The 27,175-nt window shown below is 40.0% G+C and overlaps 2 protein-coding genes and 1 long non-coding RNA gene across 8 annotated transcripts in view; 2 read left to right on the top strand and 1 right to left on the bottom strand.

The window, feature by feature from the left end:
* LOC126911585 (uncharacterized) overlaps positions 1–27,175 on the top strand; it is a 297,716-nt gene that overhangs the window by 222,220 nt on the left and 48,321 nt on the right. The gene's annotated exons all lie outside the window — the stretch shown is intronic.
* Positions 735–22,165, top strand: LOC118280729 (uncharacterized). 3 transcript variants are annotated; one of them, XM_035601069.2, is made up of 10 exons: positions 735–931; positions 12,995–13,069; positions 13,848–13,983; positions 15,843–15,934; positions 16,422–16,470; positions 17,204–17,341; positions 18,095–18,173; positions 18,457–18,736; positions 19,074–19,191; positions 19,319–22,165. In XM_035601069.2, the coding sequence occupies exons 1-10, from the start codon at positions 869–871 to the stop codon at positions 20,335–20,337; spliced, it is 2,049 nt and encodes a 682-aa protein (XP_035456962.2). In that variant the 5' UTR covers positions 735–868; the 3' UTR covers positions 20,338–22,165. The 3 variants fall into 3 exon arrangements, with proteins under 3 accessions (XP_035456962.2, XP_035456963.2, XP_035456964.2); XM_035601070.2 differs by having other exon boundaries at positions 737–931; positions 15,843–15,922; XM_035601071.2 differs by lacking the exon at positions 735–931 and adding an exon at positions 962–1,353.
* The window catches only part of LOC118280730 (uncharacterized), a 42,380-nt gene continuing 37,586 nt past the window's right edge, over positions 22,382–27,175 (bottom strand). For 2 of the 4 annotated variants that reach the window (XM_050699438.1, XM_050699436.1), the window contains exons 9-14: positions 26,824–26,978; positions 26,133–26,254; positions 25,581–25,669; positions 25,241–25,459; positions 23,518–23,772; positions 22,382–23,189 (exon numbers count right to left, since the gene is read on the bottom strand). In XM_050699438.1, coding sequence (XP_050555395.1) covers positions 23,037–23,189; positions 23,518–23,772; positions 25,241–25,459; positions 25,581–25,669; positions 26,133–26,254; positions 26,824–26,978 — 993 coding nt within the window. In that variant the 3' untranslated portion in view covers positions 22,382–23,036. Of the gene's footprint in view, positions 23,190–23,517; positions 23,773–25,240; positions 25,460–25,580; positions 25,670–26,132; positions 26,258–26,823; positions 26,979–27,175 lie in introns of all 4 variants that reach the window. The other 2 variants (XM_050699437.1, XM_050699435.1) reach the window with 1 other exon arrangement.

The following is a 27,175-nucleotide window of genomic DNA, read 5'->3' on the forward strand; positions in this document are numbered from 1 at the left end:
AAGAGAATAGTATTTTTTATTACTCATTGTACAAAACAATAAATATATTGTATAACAAGTACATTGTATGTAACAAAAATATTTGGGGAAATTGTTTTAGAAAGTATTTTTTTATAAATAAGTAAAAAAGTGCGCTTTAAAATTTACAAGTCTGTATTTATTTATGTATTTTAGTTCCTTATCTCACAGTTAATATAATAAAAATAATGTTTTAAAGTCAGAAATTTCCTGAAAAATCTATAAATAAATAAAGTAGTTCAATTCTTAAAAGATTTTGACTGATTTCAGTTTTACAGAAATAATGCTCAAGAACATGAAAAAGTAACATGTGATTCTAAGGTGGTATAAAATGTTTTTTTGTTTCTGGCATTACCGCTAATAACAGGTGTAAAATCCTGTATCCTTTTTTTTGTTATTTATTTCTGCGGCATCTAGTAGAAGTTGAAGTAAACTACAGTAACATTTTTGTACCAGACTAAAAAAAAACTTTGAGTACCGCAAAAATGTTGCCAACCTCTTGCCTAGTTACTAAAGTTTAATTTAATATTTTATTGCTATTTTCAGTTAAAAATGAGTGCAAATATGAATTACAAAAATAATCTATCTAATTGAAAACTAATATTACTTTAAACCCAAGAAATAACAATAAAAAATATTAACTTGGTGCGCCATCTAGCGAAATCTTTTGTCAAAATAAACTTGTTCCGTCAAAAGAAACGGAAAAACACGAGTGTGCGTCGCCTCGGTAGATATCAGTTGAATTATTCGGCTAAAATGCCCTGGCACGGGCATACGTAGTCGTCGGTCCGCCATTACGACGCAGCCGAAGACACGTTCGTCGTATTTAGTTAAATATTTTCGTTTATAAATGAGTAATAACGCTCATGAACTAAGTAATCGACTACTGAATGCGTTGGATAACAATTACAATGTAAGTTTCAGAGTTTTGAGGATCGTAAGTCTGATAAAACGAGTTGAGATACGAAACGGTCCACGAGCCCATGACACCCGATTCGATGTTGCGATTCGGACACTCGCGAGGTTGTCTCGGGAGTGCCTTGTGCTGTGCTACGATCACGAGATGTGTTGATAACCATCCAAATAATAAATTGGAATATAGTGCGGACCGCGGAGCGGAAACGGACCGTGTGGATACGTGAGCGTGCGAGTTAGAGGGGCCACTGACGTCGCCAGCCCGCCGCCCCGTCCCTCCGTCCCTAGTGCCAAAAATTTTGCAATGTGAAAGTATGAAGAATTGTGCCACGCGCGACCTTTCCCGTTTATCTTCTCTGCTGGTGTGACTAAGCGACTGGCTGCTGCAAATATGTGTTTTTTTGTACTGATTGACCTTACGTGAGTACGAACTTAGTTATAGGTGGTGTGACAGCACCTGGCGCCCCGCGTGCCGTATGCTGCTCCTCATCACGCGCTTACCTTCTCTGTAGCCTGTATTTGTGGTCCTGTTCATGTTTGCTGGTTGTGCAATAAGCATTTGGTCGTTATATTAGAGATAATTTAGCACACTCGTGGTACTTTTCTTGCCTCGGTCTGTTGCTAAGGCCTGCCTGGCTGCAGGTGTATTGGCTAATTCAACTAGCCAGTGTTGTTGTCGATTGTTTAAAACTTTATTTTTATCTTGTTTATCAGTGTGCTATGATAATTTTAATGTTGATTACTCATTATTTATGAATACAGTTTCTTTCCTTGTTTGGTCTTGGTTAGGATGGGCAGGTGGTATTTACAGTCCAGGATTGTGGTATTTATAGGTTATACTTGACAGGTCATTTCTCAATCAAGTTGTTTTTAACTATAAACTTCATTAGTTGTTTTGTGGGTTGAGTTTAAAGTTTATGCAATGTGACGCAACAAATTATTTACCTTAATCACCTAGTAGATTCTATACAGGCATGTGTATCTCTTCTTACTATTTTTGTATGCAGTATTGAGACATAAAGCCTGAAACTAACTATTTCTGTCCACAACAGCTGACTATGTAGCAAGTACTGAAACTCGCAGTAAACAACTTAAAACTATAAATAACTTTGCATTTTAGTAAACAGTATTACATCTATATGAATATTACCACTTATCCTGTTGCCTGTAATTCAATTTATTTGTATCTTCCTCTATATTTTGGTTTTACAGTGAATTCCTAAGACACAATATACTTATTACTTGAAGTTTAGAAGCAATGATCCCAACATCAGTAGATAGTACTCAAATAATACCATACAGCTTAAATTATCACCACTAAAGTTTTATACTCGAAGAGAAAGGCAGCTCACTGCACATTGCACATATTCAAATAGATGCATAATATGTGCACATAGCAAAATAATCTCAACTTGAAGTATGTAGACTAGAACTTCTATAGTTTACCTGTGCAGAAAATCACAAATATTTAATATTTTTCAAACGAATAACGGACCCTCCAAACTTTGTTTCACTTAGGAAAACTTATCTGCCATCTTTGATATTTTTCTTAAGGTAAAAACCTCCTTACAATAACCAAACCCAACAAAAAAGAGTTAGTGAAATTGGTTGACCTGTTCTTGAGATTTGTGTTTAGCAACAAATTCTATGATTCATTTTAATATTGTTGATAATCTCCTACACTATTGATTGTCTGATTCTTCAAATGAAGTGTGCTTCCAGTAGCAACTTCTCCCATGTCTTCATGTGTCTTACATTACAGACTGTCCGATTCCTTTTTGTGACAGAGTACCAAACATCCATATTACACTCACAAACTTTCATTCACAGTACAATATTAGGCTTATTCATTGAAGTTTATTTGGTTTACATCCCCCAAATACAAAATCACTAGCTTCTTCTAGCAACTTAAGCAAATAAATAGTATCCTATCACCCAAGTCAGCTTGTACCCTGTCTGTATACCAAATTTCTTCAAAAACTGTTCAGTAGTTTCAGCGTGATTGATGGACATCCAAACAAACAAACTTTTGCATTTATAATACTAGTAGGATTTATTTTGTAAGTTGTAAGAAATGTTCTCACTTCTATTTTGCATCTATGTTTATTTTTTTTTAAAGATAAAGCTTGAATTTATTAGTTACAAGTAGTAATTATAACTGGCATAAAGCTGGCTACCTAGCCATTCATAATGAAGTTATCAGAACTATAAACAAAAACTGCTATGGTATTATTTATAAATTCCCACAGAACATTTTTACAAAGTCATCGAAACACAGCTTGCTAGGACCTGTATAAATACTGTTGTGTGATATCAAGTTTCTGAGAAATTCGATCCACACTAAGTTAACAAATCATAGGCAGCACTTATAACCAAGTTATAAATGAAACAAGTACACTTTGAGCTTACTCAATGATATCCTACAAAGTAAGTTATTTGTTTAGTTACTAAGTTACATTTGAAAAAATTTCATCTCAATTCACATGCAATATATCTTTTTTCAAATCATGCTGTATAGTTCTACATGTTACTGCTACACTCAGAGTCATTTAAAGGTTACTTAACCCAGTCCTTAGCAATTGTTTTCGGAACAAAATTGTTACTAAGGAATAGTTTAAGTAATCATTAAATATCTCTGAGTGTGGCGTTTAGTATTTGCAACATGTATTTTGCCATTGTTGTTATGTATTCTTATAAATATAAAATTGTTTAAACAATTTAATATATTTCATGAATACATCAACAGCTTTTTTTTTTGAAACTATATAACATCTGATCAAATTTTCACACATTTTGTAGATTGTAACCAAAACAACAATATTTTATATTTACCAAAAAGTTATTTTTAACCATACTTTGTAATTCAAGTTTAATGTGTAATTTTAACCTTCAGAAAACACTAGTTCACATCTCTGGTCGGTAACCTTGCTGAATATCATTATTATACAGATGTTGATTGGTTAAAAAATATATATTGTCATCATAGAAATAATACCTAGTTTATTCTAGACATGTTCAATAAACACTTGTACCATATTATGGTATTTTTCATGCCTATCTTTATAATCATATTCCAAGTCCTTTTGTGTAGTAGTCAAAATAATATGTATGTACTTGTTATTGTAGGAAGCTTAAATTATTATATCATAAATGCGAGTTTGTCTGTTGCTTCATAGCTCAAAAACTACTGAACAGATTTTGATGATTAAGATAGTTCACAAAGTATTTATATCTGATGTAACTGTGTATTACATATTTATTATTTTAATAAATTATTCAGTACTTGCTAAGGTAAATGAACTCTTTATATTAACAACTAGTGACTAATTCTCCACAGTTCTCATTTAAATCGTTTTCAAATGCAATACAACGCTTCTAAAAAAAAAACTAGAGTAATCATTCATTTATTTCTCATACTTGTTTGTTACATTTTTAAATATTAAATTAAAAAGAAAAAATTAAACATTTAAAAATATAAAAAGCAGTAGCCCACCAGTAACGGGATAAATCCAAGCTACCGGTGGTCAGGGCTCAAGAGAGAGGAATTTCCGGACAATACGCGCCGTGTCCAGAAGTACTGCCTTCTGCATCAGGCTCTTGATCCAACCATCTAACGTTAGCCTACTCAGGTGTTGGTCGAGGCTTTTGGCTATAAGGCCATTGGCAGATACGACTATCGGCACAATGATTGCTGAATCTACATCCCACATGTCGACAACCTCATGAGCTAAATCAAGATATTTACTGGCTTTATCTTTTTCAGCTTTCACAAGATTCTCGTCATGTGGGATTGTTATATCAATTATCATTGTGCGACGGCTTGGTCGATCTATCACCACAATGTCAGGTTTGTTAGCAACAATTGTCCTGTCTGTGATGATAGTTCGATCCCAATACAGTGTGACATCTCCATTTTCAAGAACTGGGTCAGGCAGATACTTATAATACGGCACTTCAGATTCAACAAGTTTGTATTTTAAAGCAAGTTGTTGATGAATAATCCTGGCTACAAGATTGTGTCTATGCAAGTACTCTCCGTTAGCTAAGTGAGAACAACCCGAAATTATATGTCGAATGGATTCCCCTGGGCGATGACATGCCCGACAAATGTCAGCCGTTCCATCCTTTATAATATACTTTCGGTAGTTGTTCGTCAACATAACTTCGTCCATAATTGCACAGACAAAACCTTCCGTTTCTCCAAATAAGTTACCAAAACGTAGCCAGGATACGGACGCTAAGAAATCTGTATCTGGCCCATGTAGGGCCCGATAGTAGCGTCCGTGCAACTCCTTACTTTGCCATACATTCTTGCGATCCTTAGTGCTTAGTATTATAGGTTCTCTCCAGTCCTTATTAGCCAAGGAGAGCGGAGTAAGTCCTTTGTCCACTGAGACAACATCTCGATGTATCCCCACCTCAATTTTGAAAAAATATTTTCGGAGACTGCACACTTCACTATTGTGTAGGGTTTTGGCATTTAAAAAGCCTCGCCCCCCACATTTACGTGGTATGTACAGTCTCATTACTGATGATCGTGGGTGATGCATCCGATGCTCAGTCAACAATGAACGGACTTTTCTGTCCAGGGCGTCCAGTTCCGTTTGAGTCCACTTGAGTATGCCAAAAGAGTACATCAGTACTGGCATGACCCAACCGTTGTAAGCGCGCACTTTGTTACCACCTGATAAAAGACTATTGAGAACTTTCTTCAGGCGGCCAAAGAAACGCTCCCGCAACGATTGCTTCATGACAGCTACATCAATGCCCAACGCTTCTGACATACCCAAGTATTTATAGGTTTCGGTTGAAGAGAGAAGTCTAAAGTTTGTGGTATCAGAGTTTCGTGTTTCATCTGATTCCACAATTTCCCCCCTCTTTACATGCATGATTGCACATTTGTCCACACCAAATTCCATCCTAATGGCATTACTGAACGTTTCAGTGACATTTAGTAATTTCATTAGATGCGAGTTGTTTGGAGCAAATAGCTTTAAATCATCCATGTAAAGTAGGTGGGATATAATTTCTCCCCTCTTCTCAACCTGTAACCTAACCCGGAATCCTCAAGCAAAGTGCTTAGAGGATTCAGAGCTAAGCAAAACCATAATGGACTCAAACTATCACCCTGGAATATACCACGCTCTATCCTAATGGGTTCATCGTTCTCACAAATTTGTCGACATCCTGGATAGCGAAGAACTGTTCTCCATTGTCTCATACATGACATCAGGAAAGCACGCAGAGCTGTATCGACTTTGTACAGCTCCAGTACCCTCATGAGCCATGTATGTGGCACGGAGTCGTAGGCCTTCTTATAATCTATCCAGCATGTGGACAAATTCTTGTGAGATCTACGAACCTGCTGGCAAATGGACATGTCAATGAGGAGAAGCTCCTTAGTACCACGGGACCTATTCCTACATCCATTTTGAGAGGTAGACATGATATTATTGTCTTCAATATGCTTATTAAGTTTTTCTCTCAAAATGGATGTTAGGAGTTTATAAATTGTCGGTAGGCACGTAATCGGCCGATAATTTTTGGGTTCCGCGGTACTTCCAGATTTATGGAGCAGGTGGGTTAACCCAGTCGTAAAGAATTGGGGCAAAGATCCAGACTCCAAAGCTGACTGAAATTGAGATGCCAAGCGACTATGCGAACTGGTAAACCATCTTAACCAGAAATTGTGCAGCCCATCCGGGCCTGGAGCTTTCCAGTTAGCCAACGGATAGGCTGCATTAGACACATCTTCGGTGGTTATGGAGATTTGTTCCATTTCTGGTACCAGTTCACATTTTCGCCTAACCTTCTCAATCCAATCCCCTTCAGTGTGACAAACAGGTGCCGACCAAATGCTACGCCAGAACGACGTCGTAACATCAGCATCTGGTAGGCACGTGTCAGTCCTAGTCTGTTCTTTTAGCTCCCAATTTCTATACACCCACCTTTGATCTCTTTGGAATGTGCGATTCTGTGTATACCGTTCCACTCGCTTCTTATACCGACGAATACGGTTTGCCCATGCATAAATTCTCTGTTTCAGGAAGTCAAGACGCTCCGTAATATGTGAGACATAGTCCTGGGGGTTTATATCCATCCCCAGGAACGCCCGTCTCACAAAACGCATCACTCTTGGGCGCGTGTTGCCCTCCCTGAAACAGATCAATTTGGCAATAAGTGTTCTAGCCTCATCGATACGTCGTTCAATCCTGCACTGCCAAGCTGGTACAGCTGGTTTCTGCCGTGTGCTGTTGTTTTCTCTTTCGAGTAGTTTTACGTTAGCTACACGGCATGCTGCTATTGCTCCACAGTACAGAATTGAATGACTATCGATAAGGTCCTCAGAGCTATCAAAATAATTTGATAGCTCCGAGTCCAGGGCACATACTAGCGCCCTGTTCTTTTTATGCATGGGCAGACGAGGTAAACGCGGTCTAAGAGAGGGCGATATAAACCGGTATTCCCGAATCGCATCCTCCAAAGCCCTCCTCAATTCTTCACTGCATTTGTGAGTACTTACCTCCGTAGTCCTATCATCATTCGGTGCAACAACAGGTTCAATTTGTGTTGGTTCCTCTATATTTTGTTGCAATGGAATGATGACACGACTCCTGAGTTCTTCACTTTGCAGTCGATCAAGTACAATATCATCCAACATACGATTACGCTGAATGACTCGCACCTGATCCGACAGTCTTTGTGCCGACACGTTGATGGTTGGTTCGAGCTCCTGAAACAAGGCAAGCATTCTGACACGGTACGCTGTCAGGTTCCTTCCTCCCTCTGTTGCCCTAAAATATGCGCGCATGACATTTTCATTAATGGATCTTGTCCATTTCATGCGCGACACATTACCACCGGGCGCTGGGACTCCTCCCGAAGCCAGTGGGCCTCGTGGTCCTAAGCCACTCGGTGGCCGACGTCTTCCCCGGCGACGTGTAGGTGGTGGCGACGTGGGCGGGGAAAAGTACTCGTCGCTAGAGCTCGACGCGCCTGCAACCGTCGGTGACACCACTGCATCTGGTGGTGGTGCCGATGATGGCGGGGCGGAGCTGGGCGACGAGGTCGGAGATGGTGGACGTGTCCTAAGTATAGCTGCAGCTCTTCGTGTTAACATATTGTGATTATCATGATTTTACCCATTACCATTTGACATCTAATGTCATGTCACTGTTATTTTTCGTTATTTTTGTGAAATGGTTAAAAAAAAACTTATTATTAAGTTATTCAATATTTTTTTATTCCAATTTTCTTTTTTTTTACTTATTTAAAATGGCTGTTCTTATTGTCATGTGGTCTTTTCTCTTTGCTCTTAATAGGGACTGTCTATAATCTGTGGAACTTATCATTACTATCATAATATGGTATGCAGGAAACACAGGTAGTGCGAGTTTGCTATGAAAGGTTTATGAGTAAGAATTATAATATTTTACTCAATTAAAATGTATTAATTCCTGTGCGGAAATTCTATGTCTAGGAATGTAGTAGTAGCTTATAGATTTCCTATATTATGATATCACATAGTTTGTTGTTGGTTACTTAAATTTATTCAAAATATAATTAATCCTGGATTTCTAACTTTTTTCAATGCAGTGTTGGCTGAAAATTAACAATTAAATTATTTTTAGTTTGTTTGTCAAAATAGTATTAGTATTCCATATTTAAAAATTAATGGCCCATGCTAAGTCTTTTTAGTAAAAACGACCTAAATGTGGCAATTAGTTAAATACATACTTACTGATAAACGCCTATTAAGTAATCAGTAGGATCCAATCATGTAATTTAATGTGCAACTCAAATATCTATTATCATCATATCAACCACAAATAGGAGGACTCCATGCCCCTTATCGGTGCTGAAAGTGGATCTCATCTTGTGGTGGTTTTAGTGTGGTAAAAATCCCACACTCCCTAGTCTTTCTCCCCAACAAGCTAGGCGCCTTTTGAAGGTTTTCTCCCGTTATAAAAAAGGTACATTAGCGTTAGTTAACACAGTATTTGGAGAAAGCTAGAATAAATCTAGACAGAAATAACTGTTCCACTTTACCGACATATTTGCCTAACTTGTTTTTTTTTTTTATCTAAAAAGATACAGTTCATTCAGTCTTGCTGATTAGTTGAATAATTCACTGCTAGGCAAAGATTTATTAAAGTAATTTGAATTTTTTATAAATAAAATATGACATTATCAATGCAAATATTTTTAAAACTCACACTCTCCAGTCACTGTTTGACTATCTGTAGTAAAAAAACAATTTGTTAATCAACATATCTGGTGTTGCAAACATCAATAGGTTACAGTAACTACTTTTTATGAGGTTGACCATAAATCAATGGTATAAAATACTTCATACTCATAATAACATTGAAAATAATCACATTTGTCAACTTTATTATTTAAATTCTTATCACCATACTTATTATTTTGTAATCAATCTTGTCTACTTCCTATATTCTATAGTTGTAGTGTATTTTTATACAATAGTTCAATCACTATTCTTTTAATATTGAAGTTTTGATATCTTAGGGACCATGAATACTATGGAGATTGGACGTAAAGTTGAAATACATTTTTAATTATACTATCTAGGTATTTATTTATACATTTTTGTACACTATATATTGCCTACATAGTTGAATATTGCGCGACATTAGGCATGAGGTATTACACCTATATTCCTTAAGGAATTTCTTCTTACAGGCCTGTGACAGGAAAACCAATAATAACACGAGGCACATAATTGGCTTTACCTATTTGGTCTAAACGGAAAATAGATTTTTATTCAGCATTTTTGTTAAATCTATCCTAGCGACGCCTCCCCGCCCCCTATTAAAATAGAACTTTAAACATCTATCCAGCTTCACGTCAAACGTGACATAATTTAATCGAAATTATTTCAGAAATGCCCTTTTGTTTCATTATTTTATTATAATTCACGGCGGTGTTTAGAATTTCGAGTTTCACCTTGACACAGAAACCGATTTTCTTTCAAGTAAAACTCTCTGTAACTAACCAACAGCCGTTTTGTTCTTTCTAAATATAAATTGTTACATAGTTTTATGTAAAACTAGTAGCACGCCCCGGTTTTACTTGAGTGCTGTTCCCTGATTTTCCGCATCAATATATCGAGGTTTTGCCACGATAATAACAAGAAAATCATTTTCTCTCGTGTAGTAAACTTTTCCAGTGTATGTCTATCTATTTAGCAAAATTTATCTTAATCGGTTCAGCTGTTTTGGAGTTTAAACATGTAAATAGTATAGATAAACAATCTCACTGCAACAGAAGTGAATTTTAAATTAAAGCATTTGTTGTCTTATTTTTGTTATGTTGTTTATATGAGAATATTTTTGATCACACATTGCAATGAGTTGTCGTAATAATTTGGAAAAAAATCGCACTAATCAAGAGTCACATTTTCGTGTAATCTATCATTTTTACTGATCACTCCATGACACTGTTTTATTAACTAATGAACGACATTAAACTTCCGATTTCTCAGATTCTGTGATTAATTAATGGACCTAATTACTTATAATTAATTTATTCCTTGTATTTAATAATGAATTATCATTAGCCACAAATTATTCTAATAGTATTATATTATAATTATGCTATTTTATTATTACCACAGTTGTCCTTACTTAAGAACAAAAGTTGTAATCTATGGTGTAGTGCAGGTTGCGCCCGCGCACCGCAATCATAGGAAACGGTCGATAGTTGTTTTTTTTCTCTCTCATTGATTGCGGAACGTCGTAAAACCGTGAAACTAAGAAATATCATAAACGAAAATAGAAAATAACAGTGAATTTTCAAATGGATCTGGATTTCTCGTTTTTGCCGTCAGTATGTAGTTTTGTTTATTGTTTTGTTAACATAGGTGCCTAATATAATTTTAATATTATACAACTTTTAATTAGTCACCTCTGTCTGCCCCTTCTTGTGTTCTATAAAATAATTATTGATGTGGACTAGTTAAAACATCTACATTAATGTATAAAGCTGAAGAGCTTGTTTGTTTGTCTGTTTGCTTGAACGTGCTAATCTCCGGAACTAGTGGTCCGAGTTGAGTAATTAGTTTTGTGTGCATAGTGCATTTATTGAGGAAGTTTATAGGCTATAAAACATCACGCTACGCTCAATAGGAACCGAGCAGAGCGGTTGAACCTGCGCGGAAGTAGCTACCATAAAAAAAGGCCTAGAACCTTATGGAGAAGACCAAGCAAGAAACTCTTAGTTTACCCAAAATACTTAGTTCCGCTGTCTAGATATTTAGTTTTCCCTTTTATCACCATTTTCGATGGCCTTTACATAAGTTTTATCACACACATTAATCAGATCGGAGGATAGATAAGGATTTTGCTAGCCTGAAATTTTCAGATCTTCATATCCGGAAATGGATAGATTTTTACTTTTTTCCCGCTTATGCATTCATTTCTTTGATAGAACACTTGAGGCCGGGTCATTGGGGTGTCCCAATGATCAATATCGTCTAGAAGAATGTCATAAGTACTTACATCTAATATTGCTTAGCCATTGTTGTTTGATTGCTCGTCGACTTCTGACAGTACTTGTCTTCTTTGTCGTGGTGTGGGCATCCTGCGACATCTCCAATTCGTTTCGGATTCGTTCTTCGTATTCGGTATATTTTCAGTATCCAAAAGGCGTTTGGTTCGAACCCTTATAATACATGAAATGTATTTTATTTTGCTTTATTGGGTCGGTCTGTCATCCTATCATGGTTGTTTTTCGTTTTTTTTTCTTACTTAGACTTGTTTTCATGGCGTTAAGTGCGGTTTTGCTAGAAATAGGCAATTTTAGATCTTGCTAGTATCCTTTCTAAGCAGCAAAAGTATTTTGACTTGTTTTGTGATTGGTGGCTTTGTAGAAGAGTACAAAGACGGAATCTCGGCTAAAAAAAGAAATACTATTAAATTTACGTTTTACTCACGTAAGTATACTGAAGCTCTACTAGTTTCGAGTCACAGAGGGACTCTTCGTCATGAGCAGCGTGTGACGCGGCGACGTCGCGCAGTCTACATAACCTAGTAGTTAAATTAGAAAATGTGGCACAATTTTTTCCTCATAATAAATCGGTTAATTTATGGACTCTCCTAACGCAGTAGGATGGGATTCCTGACTGACATGATTTTTAATTAAAATTAGTTATAAACCTAAATATTTTTTATCTAAAGTTTAAACCTAGAAAAAAATAATGTAGGCCGAAAGGTTCATGGGCTTGTGACACGACAGCACATTCATTATAAGTACAGCTAAGCTATTTATATGAGAGAAGACATATTAATTAGATATGGTCTTCTTCCTAGGCAAAAGTTTGCAGTAAGAAATATTTACAACAGTAGTTGTAAAAAGATTAAAATGGTTACTGGTTTTAAACTCAACTCTTCATCTATATTAATTTTCAAGTGTTTTCTAATGATAATAAGCAATTTATAGTACTTAATACAGTCGCAAAGAATGATTATTGTACACAACACGGGTGTTTCCCTTTATACAATAATTGTGTACCTTTTCACGCAGAACTGATAAAAATAAGGTGGTAAATATAATATGAAAATTTCAAATGAAACATACCTAATTGTAGCAGGTATAAAAATGTCTAATTGCTGCACTCGGAGATATTTAATGATTTTTTTAACGGATCACCTGATGGTAAGCAATCACCGCCGCCTATGGACACCCGAAACATCAGAAGTGTTACAAGTTCATTGCCGGACTTTGGGGATTAGGATTTCAAGGGTTGTCGGGGAATCGAGAATTGGGAAGTTTTGAAGTAAACAACGAAATACTATGCAAGCGTTGTATCACGTCGGTTTTCTGTGAGGTCATGGTATCACTCCGGTCGAGCTGGCCCATTCGTGTCGAAGCATGGCTCTCCCACACTTAAAAATCTGCGTTCCGACATACCATGGGTTAAGTAACCATTAAATGACTGAGTACGTCGTGGTTAGTCTACTTAGTTCTGATAATAAGTTAACTAAAGAAAAAAAAACTTGACTGTAGTTTCTAAATTATATTTTTTTATACACATTTCCAGGTTGTCGACATGCATACTGTCCACGAAATTATATCCTTACTGGAGAGAATCAATATCACAAAAGAGTTGTTGGAGGTAAGAAATACATTCTATTTAGTATTTTTAATACTTCACCACATTTTCCGAATTTAGTACGTGCACCGCTTCTTGAACCTACCATTAGTTTGCCTCTGCATCACTTAAAGGTTTGGCTGGTAGAAAATGCCTACGGCATTAAGCCCACCTTGTACACATTTATGTACATGAAGAGCTAATAAATAAATAAATATGTAGTATCAAATAAAATTTCGAAATCACTGTATGATATCTGTGAATAATCGTGTCGTATTATTGAGAGAAATTACTAAAGTGTATTTGAGTATGCAGGTTTAGCCAAATTTTATAGGGAATGCAGTGCTTATTAGCATGTATGGTGTGCACGCCACTCAGTGCATCGTGCCTACCCCTTTGGGGACAAAAGGCGTGACGATGTGTGTTTATGATTAGTAAATAACTCGTTAAGTAAAAAGTAATTATGTTGATCATGATTTACTTACACTTGATCACTAATGACCTTGTTATTGACTTTTCTATCACGAGTCCAATGTCCGGATGTGGCCTATTCCCAAAATCCAAATAGGTAGTACCGAATTAGAAAGTTCAGTCTTAAGTTTAGTTATAAAATCCAGATTTCTAAATTGAACATTTCTTCATCAAAGGTAACTTGTGCCGTGGTATGACTTAACACTCCAGTAGCGGTCGTCCCCTTCGTGCCGAAGCATGACTCTCTCGCACTTCTTCAATGGCCAAAGATTCTTATGTTTTAAAATATAAAATGTGTTTTATAATAATGTATGTTGTTGTATATTTCCAGACCACCCGACTGGGCAAGCATGTGAACGAGCTAAGACGGAAGACGACGGACCCGAGCCTCGCGCGCCGAGCCAAGGTGCTCGTCAAGCGGTGGCGAGACCTCGTCATACCCACCGTTGCATCGCCCGGACACACAGGTACACCATCATCATCGTATCCTCACACCTTATCTCCGAAGGAGTAGGCAGAGGTGCATAGTTGCGACACATGATAAGTGACAGATGTCAGAAGTCGCACATATCGACACTATTGACGAACAAATGCAAAAGCAAATTATTATTATATTTGCTTTGACGTTCAAAAGTGCCTTCCTGGTCTATTTAAAGTAAATAATTTTGACTTTGACTTTGACAAATCACCGGATGACTGAATCAACACTGAATGAATCCTGCATCGCACACGCGAATAAGCATGGATAGAAAATCCCAACGAACAACAGTTCGGCCGTAAGCTCGCCAGGCATGATCATGTCGTCTGGTCGGAGGATCCTCCTTTTCTTAGGGAACTTTACTCTCTGTTCCCTAAAGCACAATCATTAATGCCACTGTACACCTAGTTTTCGCCATTTGTGTTATAGGTCCCATGTAATAGGGGGTGAGCCTATGCCTATTGCCACATACTGGGCACAATTCCATCAACATCATCAACAGCCTATAAGTGCCCTTCTCAGTTCTCACACGGAAGTTGAGCATCTATCACTACGCTTGTTGAAGGCGGATCGACGTTTTATTTCAAAGTCCAAAACCAAAATTATTTATTTCAAATAGACCAGGAAGTCACTTTTGAACGTCAAAGCAAATATAATAATATTTATAACGTCTGTCTGTCGGTCAGTCCTCTAGTGAAGCTGTTATAGCTATATTTCATTTACATTAGTCGACAATAAACTATATGTTGCAAAAGTTGATTACTTGAATATTGTCCTTCAGCGAGGCTATTACAAAAACTATTATATAACTGTGTGAATACATTTACTATTCTGATAATATCTGTCCTTTATACTTGCTGTAGTATTCATACAATTCGGACCGGAGATTTACAAAAAAAAAGTGTAGATGAAATATAATTTTGCAAGGTGCTTTTGAAACGTCAACAAATAAAGAAATAAATAATAGTCTGTCCGTCAGTGAAGCTAGGTGCTTGTTCCAAAGTGTAGCTTCGAATGGAGAAGAACGAGCAAGAAACATCCATTTATACGTGATTTTATTGTAACTTTCGTGAGACATACTAAATTAATTAATATGTTATCGGCTTACTCACGTAATCATTTTGTACTTTTGAAACTCGACTAGTTTAAGCCATAGCTAGAGGCTCATATTCATCAGAGCAGCATTAGGTGCGCGACACAGTGTACGCGGCGATTGTCGCAGCTGAAACTCAATTTATACGCTAAGCGCCATCTATTGACGGCGTCAGCAAACACCGATACACCCCATTGGTTTTCAATACAGAACTAAGTACTGTGGCAATCGCTTTCCAGTCGTGATCGGCCCATTCTGCCGTAATTAGGCTACCAACACCACTTATGAAACACTGATTCATTGTGCTTCACTCTTATGTAATTTGATGTCGTTTTTTTTCCATTAACATCGCTCTTTGGCAATGAAATGTCGATGATTTTAGTGTAGTTGCGTTAGTGAGTCTTGACTGTATAATTTTTATAGTTTTGGGGGTTTTTGTAGCTGAAAATGAGATAGATTTTTAAAATATCTGTGTTTAAGTAGTAGCCAAATCTATTTACTTATTAGTATTTGAGAATTTATGTTAAGTGCACTAGTATGTTTTTTCTTTTTTCATTTTTCTAATATGTATATTTTTATTTTATCGAAAATTTCTCAGTAGTAGCAAAGAGTCTGGAATGTGTGCGGTATATGGCAAAAGGCTCACCCCTATTACATGGGACTTACCGTCTTGGGAGTTACAGTCTGTTAGTGGTGTCTAAATAACGTAAGAATGTTTACAGCATGTTATTAAACCTTCTATTCTTCATTCCCAGGTTCAAACCGGTCGTCAGCAGAGCGGCAGGTGCACAGACGTCTCGGCGGCACTCCCCTCACGTCGCCGGCACTCTCCAGGGTACCTATACATGTACTTAATATTTCTTTCTCTCTCTATCAAATCTGTGTCGCTATCACTGTCTCTTTCTTTTACTAACACAACTTTCTTAAGATAGGCATCTACTATAAAGAAATAATGAATATTCTGTAATGGCTAATTGCAAACCGAACATTGTATTTTAAACTTGATATCAAAACTAGTTATGCCCCCAGAATTTAGTAGGAATTTTCAAAACCTAATTTCTTTAATTTTTCAGAATGTAACTGTTGAAGGCAAAAGCTGGCCACTAACGTAGTAAGTCGCTTCACCAGTGACCTACGATGGAGCAGTTACATCGTGTTGAAGACACCCAAATACCAGGAAACAGACTCTGGCAAAATTTCGACTCCTTAATTGTTCTAATAAAAAAACTTGAGGAGAAACGCTTCGTGGGCGTGGGTGGGATATCCACCACGAAGCGGATAGTTTAATATTGCATGCATTGTGTACAATAATGTATTGTGTTGTTGTGTTACAGCAAGTGGTGAGTCCGGCGGTGAATAGCCCGCGGCCGCCGTCCAGACCCGGTCAGTATATTCATTAACTAGCTACTTCCGCGCGGTTTCACCCGCTCTGCTTGACTCCTATTGGTCATAGCGTGATGTTTTAAAGCCTATAGCCTTCCTCGATAAATTGACTATCCAACAGAAAAATAATTATTCAAATCGGACCAGTAGTTCCGGAGATTAGCGCGTTCAAACAAACAAACAAACTAACTCTTCAGCTTTATAATATTAGTATAGATTTATGAATGTCATACTTGCTCCAACTAGATACAAAGTAGCCTAGCTTCTGTCAGTCACTGTGTTATCATGATAAATATTCAACATCATCAACAGCCTATAGGTGGCTACTGCTGACCAAAGGCCTCTTCTCACATGGAGAAGGTGTAAGCATTAATCACAATGCTTAAGATTATACTTAGCTTCACTGACAGACAGACTGAAGGACAATTCAATTTGACGTTTCCAAAGGGCCTTATTTAGGATTAATTGAAATAAATGCTTTGACTTTGACCTTGACTTATAATTGGAAATTAAAGATCAAAATTACCTCATGTGTTATTCTAGACTATAATCGATCTCAATTCCAAATCCAGGTCCAATTGTATAATCAAGGTTTATTCAGTAGTTTTTTTTTTGTCACACAAATTATTTAGACATACCTAAACATTATTAAATACATTCTCTTAAACTTTAGAAGTTAAATAATAATATTAGTAGAATTTATAATGTTAATAGCATTTGGTTGTTATTCCAGCATGGGGAGGTTACGAGTCGGACTCTCAGGATGTGATCCTGGTGGACGACGAGCCGGCCGCGCCCCCCGCGCCCCCTGCGCCCCCCGCCCCCATCGCGCCCTCCCCACTAGCACACACACACAAACCTAGCACGCCGCGTGAGTAAATTATTATAGTAGTATATTTATTTATCTCATGGTAAACGAAACTATAAAATGTCCCAAATTGCTTTCTTATTTTTCTACCAATTTTTTTTTTAAATAAGTGTGAAATGAATTTATTTTTTGTAAATAGGCTACAAAACGTGTGTCATTTGGCACAAAAACTTAATGAACGACATTAACAGCCATACTCAGTCATTTAATGATTACTTAACTTAGTCCTTAGCAATTGTTTTCGATACAAAATTGTTACTAAGGAATAGTTTCAAGTAATCATTAAATGTCTCTGAGTGCGGTAGTAAGTTAGTATTTCCTATGTATTATCTTATATAAAATTCAATGAATTAAAATTAATATGGATAGACAGACCATCTAATCATATAAAATGCAATGTCAATAAATATAAACACTTGAGTAGCTCTTATCAGTAAACGGAATACTAAACATTATGTTGGGGTCAAAATAATTGTAATCTTTGATTTTGTAATATTGGTTATTTCTGTAAATGTTTATGTATGTACATACTTATATGTATTTTTATGCTTAACGCTAGATTATTTTTAGCGTGATCGACGCTCTGATAGGCCGGCACGAATGAACCAACTAATCAGAGCGACGAACGCTCTTGTTTCGATCTCGTTAAACGTAAAACAAACTCATACTAAGAGCACAGACTAGGTGATCGATCATACACGGTATATGTACGCTATGTATTACAAAATAGCTAAAGGTTTTCATGTAATATTTCAGCTGTAAAAAGACCGCCCTCCCCGGAACCATTGTATGATGAAAAGAAAGCGAAAAGAGACAAAAAACCTAAGAAAAAAAGGTAAGTGTCAAGTTGCTATCAACGGAATATCTAACAATAACATTATGTAGATATTTAGATAAAGGAGAATCGCAATTGTGTTTTAAATGTGAGTACTGCATGAGTATTTCCATTTTGGAAATTTTCCTAATGTTTCTTTTCTTTTTATTAGTTTTAGATCAAAGTATGAACATCTGTTTAGCCTTTATCAAGATTTAATCTACAATTTTATTTATCAAATTCTACTTAGAAAGACAGCTTCCTTTTTTATTATTTTACTGATACAACTGTATATTATTTGCAGAGGACACAGTCGCGCTGGCTCGGGTACGGAAGCGACGGGTCCCGTGTCGGTGGGGGGCCCGGTGGTGCCGGCGGGGCCCGGGGCGGGGGCTCCAGGGGCGCTGGGCCCCTCGGCTGGGGTGCCCGGGACGCAGGCACCCGCGGCCGTGGCGCCCGGGGCCGCTAGCTGGGCGGGCCGCAACGGCACGTCCCACGAGCGCCGCCGCAATGGCACCAAGCGACACGCGTTGGATTCATACGCTGCGCTTGTCAACCGTATGCCTCCCGCTGGTGCTAAGAAGGTAAGGATTCTGGCCGTAATCGTATCTTTATAATGGTTACACAAAGTTAGTAATAAAATCATTTTAACTTGTCGTAACTTACGTATGCGTAGGTACTTTCTTCTTAAGATGGGAATCCTTCGAAATACTAGCTAGGTTAATTCCTGTTATATCACAGCTATGGGACGTCTTAATACTTGGTATATGTATTATAATCTAATACCTACTTTTTATGTTTAAGTACAATGACTTCCAAACATTGTACATGTATTATAAATGTAAACTTTAAAAATGTACACAATAAATACATGAAACATTATAAATCAGTAAATTAACATTGAGCATTAACTTATTTCAGGTTAAAACGACAAAGGAGTTATTGGAACAGATCCAGTCGCGCGGCAGCAAGCCGGCCGCGTCGCCTGCCTCGCCGCGCTCCCCCGCCTCGCCCGACGTCATGCTAATAGAACCCGACAGTATGTATCTATGTACTTGTAATACTCGTCCGAAATGTAGTTGTGGCGTATAGATGGCAGTTACTTCGTGTTGAAATGATGATGTTACATGTTGGGAATTGTAATTATAATTAATTTCGTTTCGTAGCGTTCGTGAAGGCGGAATCTCCACTGCGGAACGGCGGCACGACGCCCCGCCCCCCGTCCCCCGAGCCCGAGCCCGCGCCCCCGCTGTCCCCGCTGGAGGAGCCGCGCGAGGAGCTGCACTGCACGTGCGACGAGTTCGAGCACGAGCTGTGCCCGCTGCGCGCCGCGCACGAGCAGCCCGTGCAGCCGCGCCACGTGCACGCGCTGCACCACGCGCTGCTGCCCGGCCTCAACGGCACGCGCGCGCCGCCGCTGCCGCAGCGCTTCGCGGTCCGCGCCGCGCCGCACCCCACGGAGCCCGACCTCTTCGCCAGCGTCGTGCCGCTGTACAAGTACTCGGACTACGCCGACGACTACTGCGTCAAGAACATGTCGCGCGTGCCGCTGTGCTCCCACCTGCCCTGGACCCAGTTCGCGCCGCCGCCGCCCGACCTGCCCCCGCCGCCCGAGCCGCCGCCGCTGCGGCCCTACCCGCCCATCGACCCCGACCCGGCGGAGCCCAGCGACGGTGACGCCGAGTCGGACGAGGCGGACGTCAAGCCGGACGTGAAGCCTGACGTGAAGCGGGAACCCGAGGAGCTGCCGATAGTGGAGGCCGAGCCCGTCGGCGTGCCGACCCTCGAGCAGAGCGAGAGACTGAAGGCGCCGCTACTGTCGGCCGAGGAGGAGTCGCAGCTGGGCGTGCCGCGGCGCGGGCCGGAGTCGCCCCCGCGCCAGTTCGCGGCGGCCGCGCCGCAGCACCGCAGCGTGCCGCGCACGAGAACGGACGGCGCCTCGCTGCTGGCGGCGGCCGGCGACGCCGCGGCGCGCGCGCCGTACACGTACGCGCAGCTGGCCGGCGCCGCCGTGCTGCCGCGCGCCGCGCTGGACAGCGACGCGGCGCTGGAGGCTGCGCTGGCGGCGGCGCCGGACGAGCGCGACGCGCTGGGCCGTCCGGCGCGGCCCGCGCGCTTCGCCGAGTGGCACGAGTGCGCGCGGCTGGGCGAGCTGGTGGCGCTGCCGTACGTGGTGCTGGACTGACGGACTCGTGCCGGACGTGGTGCTCGACTGACGGACCAGTGCCGGACGTGGTGCTCGACCGACGGACCGGTGCCGTACGCGGTGCTCGACTGACGGATAGTGCCGTAGTGCCGTAGTGCCAAATGCGTGTCGCCCGCGCCGCCCACACCCAAGTGTCCTTACGTTAGTTATAGTGGCCGGCCGGCGGATACATGCCTAGTCATATATATTTATTTTGTAACGGCCGACGACGAGTCGTGGCGGGCGGGTCTCCCGCGCCCGCTTGTGATATTATGTAGGAGGCCGCCTGGGGGACGCCGATACATTCCCGGTCGAGACACGCGCGACATCACACCGCGACCGAGCCGCAGACTGAAGCCGCGCCGCGCGCGATGTGCCGGCCTCTTGTATTTTTGTAATTAATAGTACATGCATTGCTCACATATGGTGCCACGCATCGCGCGCGGGCTCGGCGCCGAGTGATGGACTGCGGAGCCCCTCGGCCTCGCGCGGCCTCGCTCTCCGGTCCACCACTACTTGTATAGTTATAGAGTTCCCAAATAAGATTAAAATAATAATCTCCCGACTGTTTCATAAGTTGTCGTTACCTTTTGTGATTTTTAAAATGAAAGAAAGAAAAAATTAGGTAATTAATAAATAATTAAATAGGAGTTCCAATTGTATATTATACATAATTATTGCATCTATCATGCGTCGAAATATCAATGATAAGGGAAAGAGAATGTTAAATTTTATAAATATAAACATTTACTATATGAAAAGTTGTACCAAATTGTTGTTGTTGATGTATAGACGGCGCACACCGCGGGGGCCGGGCCACTCTGTACATAGTCTAGTTCCCGTCACAAGCTTCCGTAGTATGAACAACCGTCCATCGCACCGAGTGGGCAGGACGTTAGTATTTACAACTATCGCATGGGATCACGTAGTAGTGTCTGTACACGCGAACGCTTGTGTCGCGGCCGCCGCGGTGTGCGCGGTCTCATAAGAATATAATTGTCTGTTACTATATAATTAACAAGAAAACTAATTATTATCAGATTATAAAATTATCACAAAATTGTAAAGTTCCTAGTTTTGATTCCGTTTAACAAAGCGAGCACTGTATGGTATGTAATGACAATTTGGTAAATTTTTCACCATTATCTTGTATGAAAAAGACAAGTTTTGAGTATCTATAGTTGAATATTGTTACATACAGTTTGTTATCACGTTTACAAAGATGCCAAATGATAGCCGCTGTGCGGTGATTTACTGTATGTGTTGTGTTTATGGTGATTGTGATGCGAACGTGCGAGCTTTTATGTTTTCGCTGAATAATACGTTTTTGTAAAAGTTAAACTCTTTATTTTTAATTTACCGTTAGGTTTATGTATAATTGTGTTGTTTCGAGAGACGGACGAGTGTTGTTGGTGTTGCAATAGTACACAGGCACCAACATTGTGGTGATATTCAACCATAGATACCGCGGCTCGTACGTACGAGCGAGCGACCGGCGGCGCGTGCGACAGACCGACCCGAACGTGCAGCCTCTAGACAATCAATAAGTGCCTATGACCTGTCGCATGTCGCAGCCCGCCTCGCGAGTGAGGCCCAGTCGCAGGTCGCCGGTCGCGGGTCGCACGGTAGTGTTGTTAGTAGCGAGTGTCGCAGTCGCGTCGCGTCGCCGAGTCGCGCGCGACTACCGCCACGTTCGAGGGCCTTACGTGCGTGCTGCGGGTGAAGCCGTCGCCCCGCGGCGGCGACGTACCCCGTCACTGCCTTGTTGGACGAGATCCAAAAACTTTGCTAAACAAACGAAAATATATATATCACTGTGTTTTTATTATCCCTTTGTTTTATTTTGTTTACAAAGTTACTTGTTTGGAACTGGTTGTGCCGCTAGCGACGTTATACAGAGTAATTTCGAATTTACTTCTCTTATATTGGCTGTTGGCTGTATCCTGTGACTATTTTGTACAAAATATTTACTCTTGTAAGGAGATGTTTTGCTTGGAACAGTGAATTTCTCTGAATGGACACAATGGACAAAAATAAAACAATATCAAGTTAATAAAATTTATTATTAATAAAAATTACAATATCTTTCTATACACAATAGAACTGAGCGCATTTTTATTGCAGACAATAATCCCCACTCGACTAACTCGGACTTGTTTATGTAGATGGCAGCACCATAGCACTCAATTTTACAGGTTTAGTTACAGTATGCGCCCAGTTAATCACGTGTTTTAAAATTAAAAATATCATTAATGGCACCGTGTTAGTTGCTTGAGTACAGACAAACAATTTCCAGACGACATTTCAGTTATTGTCCAGTTTTAATAATATTAAATAGACAAATATTATATTTGCAATCTTAGTTACTGAGATTCGTTGAAATATTCGTTGTGTAGAATCTAAATACACTTTCTTAGGAGAAGCATATAGATACTTACATCATAATAAATAAGACATGAATAGTTCTGATATACAGTTTGTCAACATTACATCGACCTTAAACTCGTGAAGGTCATTTCCATACAAATGTGAAGAGCTTTACATTGCCTTGGAACCAAGGTCTTTTAGCCGTTAGCTGTGAAGACACGAAATTATTAATTACGTGTAAATCTTACAATTACAAAATAATATCAACATTAACATTTATAGAGTCCAGATTCACCAAATATTTTGGTGAAAATGGAATGTTGGTAGGAGTTTTACATGATCACGCATGGCATGGCGCAGCATAGAGGTAGGCAGATTGGGACGGCTGTCTTCGTCTCAGAATGCTTCGATTTGCTTCGGGAGCCAGATTCGTACTCGTACATGCCCCGGGCTGACGCGTAACTGCCGCCCCCTTGTGCCATCGCCTGTAAAATAATATACATTGGTTAGTATGGGCTCTTGTGAAGTGAAGTGACAATATTATTTAATTTAGGTACGTAAGTATTTAGCTTTATAATATCAAGCTATAAAGTATGTCTCTCCATGTTACTAGGGATTAAGTAAGGATAATGCTTGAAAAATGGGGATTTTGGGATGCAGTAAAACGAAGTGATCAGATACAGGAATGGGGTGAACAGATACAGGAATGGGGTGAACAGATAAAGGAATGGGGTGAACAAAATATATAGGAAAGGGGTGAATAGATGTTAGGACATTTCCCCAACATTTCACCCCGTTCTATGGTATACTTACACTGCTGGCTTGGTAACCACCACCGCCACCACCACCTCCCTCCTTCTTCTGGAAGGGGGTGTGTCCAGGCGGGTAGTATACTGCAGGGCCGGCCACGTTGCGGCTGTTGGCCACGACCGGGGACTTCGCTGGCGGACTGGGGGCGGAGTCCCGCGTGTCTCGGGCGTCCCTGTTGAGCGTGGAGCTCTGCGTCGAGCTCTCGTGGGTCACGTGCACGTTGCGGCGGACCACGCCGTCTGGCTGGGTTGGGAAGCGCTGGGAAGTAGAAGTAATGAGTTAGAAGTTATTTAGTTAGGTTATTTTTTAATGGTATAATCCGGTAAACGGACTGACGGATCACCTGATGGTAAGCAATCGCCGTCGCCCATGGGCACTTAAAGCACCCTGAGGCTTTACAAGTGCGTTGTACCACTTTACAATGGCCTTTTCACCATTTGTGTTAAAAGATCCATATAATAGGGGGTGAGCCTATTGTACCGGGCCAATCTAGTAGACCTCACGTGCTACTACTGCGCAATTTTCGATAGGTATATCATGTTACCCAAGGTTTTATGTGAGATACTCATACGCAATGGCAGTCACTCTGTTTCAGGGTTGGCAATGTAAAATATTTGTTTTAAACACACGTTTAAAACACTGATTAAAACACTACAAAAGTATGTATCATGTTTAAAACATGATTAAAACTAATTTGTTTTAAACATATTGAAAACACATGAAAAAAATCTCTATATACTTTTACACTCAAGAAGTTAAAAACCTAATGGTATTTTTTTTACTAAAGAGTTGGCAACATGGATATTACTAGATGGGATTCCCCTGACTGACAAGCGGTAATGCGGTGAATGAATGTTCATAAAACGCGGGGATTTCCCGGTTCGCTTTTGGTGGACACGTATTTTTTCAACCGACTTCAAAAAAAGGAGGAGGTTTCTCAATTCGACCGTATATATGCTTTTTTTACGTAATTTTGTTCGGCGTTATTAATTAACTATTACAGTGCGTGTATGTGTGCTGTATTATTTGGGAAAAAAATGTGATAACAGGGCGGAAGAAAGACCCGCTTTGGCGGAACTTTATAGAAATTCCAGCTTTTTTATTCATTTTATACATATTTACGTGTTTAAAACAAGATTAAAACATGTTTAAAACAAGATTAAAACATGTTTAAAACAAGTCAATTAAAACAGCAGTGAAGCATTAATAAAAAACATGTTTTTTTTGTTTTTCAATTAAAACATGATGTTTTTTTCTTTATAAAAAAAACATGTTTTTTTTCCAACCCTGCTCTGTTTTTGTTTATAGCCTGTAGCCTTCCTCGCTCGAAAAATGTACTATCCAATACCAAAACAATGATTAAAATCGCACCAGTACTTCCAGAAATTAACGCGTTCCAACTCTCTAGCCTAGTAATATTGTAAGAACGAATAGGAAATACAAAGAGATGAGTGGAAGGAGGGTAGTGAGGCCTTTGTTCTGCATTGGGACGACTATGGCTGAAAATATATAATAATAGGAAACAGGTACTTACCTATGTAAGTACCTGTTACCCCCTGGCTACGCCTATGCGTAGGGGGTTTTGGGGGTTCAAACCCTCCCCGAAAAGTTTAGATAAAATCTGTTAATTACATAAATTGTTTTTTTTTTCTCATGAATGAAGGAAGTTTTGTTCGTTTTACTTTATACCCGATACCAAAACCTGGCTACGCCTATGGGTACTTACAGCTTCAGGGAAGTCAGCGAGCAGGTCATCCAACTTCTTCGGCGGTTGCTGAGTACCAGGCGAGGGGGTGCTGGGGCGGGGGAACGGGCCGGGGGAGGGGGAGTTGGCGGGGTACAGGGTGTGGGTGGGGCCGTGCGGGATGGGGGACGGGGACGGGTAGCGGTGGCTCGTGTTGTGGGTGGAATACGTCGTCTCCGAGAACTTGTAAGTTGATGGACCCTGGAGATGAAATTTTAAATTGCATAAATATATTTGGTGTCATTATAATAAGTGTATTATTTATGTATGAAGTTAAATTATTTTTCTTTAAAAGAAAAGCTTTTACACAAGTAATACGTACGTATGGGCCATGTCCATTATGCGGTTCTGACGGTAGCACCTTGGTCTCGTTGGCGGGCGCAGGATACACCATGCGTTCGTTGGTGCGATCTGTAACATTGATTCACGCGATATTTGCATACAGGTTGAATAACCTTATGCAATGCAATAAAGTAGTAACTAATATCCAATACGAAAATAATTATTCAATTAGAACCAATAGTTCCGGAGAATTAGCGCATTCAAACTAATCTATAAAACTCTTCAGTTTTATATATTACAGAGGGCGTTCCTCGTTAACCCGCAATATTATCGCATGGATGCAATGGTAAATATATTATTGCCTGTATTATACATATAAACCTTCCTCTTGAATCACTCTAACCTATTTATCAAACATTTTAAATCAATACGTTAAAATTCAAGGAAGGTAACGTTGCGTAATTTTATTGCTTATTTAAGCTATTCTGATATTTTTATTTTCAGACTATTAATGATATAGACTTAACGAGTTTAAAGGAACGCCCACCTGTTAGTTATCATACTGTAGATATAGTGGAGTACAGTAGCTTACCATCGGTGGTGGTGACGGTCCGGTACTCCCGGCTGATGGTGGAGTTGCAGTGCGAGCAGTACTGGCAGCCGCCGGGGGGCGGCGACACCAGCGCCGCCGGAGGGGGGGAACTCGCCTGGGTGCTGCTAATATTCGTCAAATATTAATGTGGGGTCAATATTAATTGGATAAATTCATGTTACTATGACTACAACTAGGTGGACTGGCGACATCGTCAGAGTCGCGGGGAGCCAGTGGATGCAGGTGATGGCTTGTCGTTCTACGTGGAGGACTAAGGGGGAAGCCTTTGTTCAACAGTGGACGTCTCTCGGCTGATGATGATGATGATGATGACTACAACTTTGGGACACGTCAAGATGTTTATAAAATACTAGCTTCTGTCTTCTGTAGAATATAAAGTAGCATATTATGTGTAGTTTCAGACCATGATCTACTCCTGTTCCTCATCCCGATCCCTTCAGTCATTGACATGATTGAGTAACAAACTCACCAACTTTCGCATTTATAATGGGCTCACCCCCTATTACATGGGACTTATAACACAAATGGTGAAAAATGGGTGTAGGTTGTATAGCAGCATTACGTGCGGTAATGTGCACCTCCTTCTACGCCATCGGGAATAAAAGACGTGACGTTGCAAAAAAAAGTAAGACTAGTTTCTAGCATAAAAATAAAGTTATCAGTGACTCACGTGGTCCTATTATGTTCTGAGGAGACGTAGGTATGTTGGTGCTCGGCGTGCACGGGGATGGGCACGGTGGTGGGGTCCTGGTCGGCGGGGACCTCGTACGTGTACGTCTTCACCGTCGTCGTCACCTTGTTCATCGGGGTCCCGCCGCGAGGGAGCTGCGGTCACAAACGTACAATACTAATTATAAATTCTACTTAACATACAAACTATAAACACGCTATTACTTATACGACTGCCTCGTTAGTCAAGTTTTAGACAATCGGCGAGGCGTCACCGCTTCATGGTAGATATCCACTCGCACGAAGCGCTTCGCTTCAAGCTTCCTTGTGCGAACTGCTAGGGAGTGGAACTC

The sequence above is a fragment of the Spodoptera frugiperda genome, chromosome 16 (genome assembly GCF_023101765.2).
Source record: "Spodoptera frugiperda isolate SF20-4 chromosome 16, AGI-APGP_CSIRO_Sfru_2.0, whole genome shotgun sequence".
NCBI classification, from domain to species: domain Eukaryota; kingdom Metazoa; phylum Arthropoda; class Insecta; order Lepidoptera; family Noctuidae; genus Spodoptera; species Spodoptera frugiperda.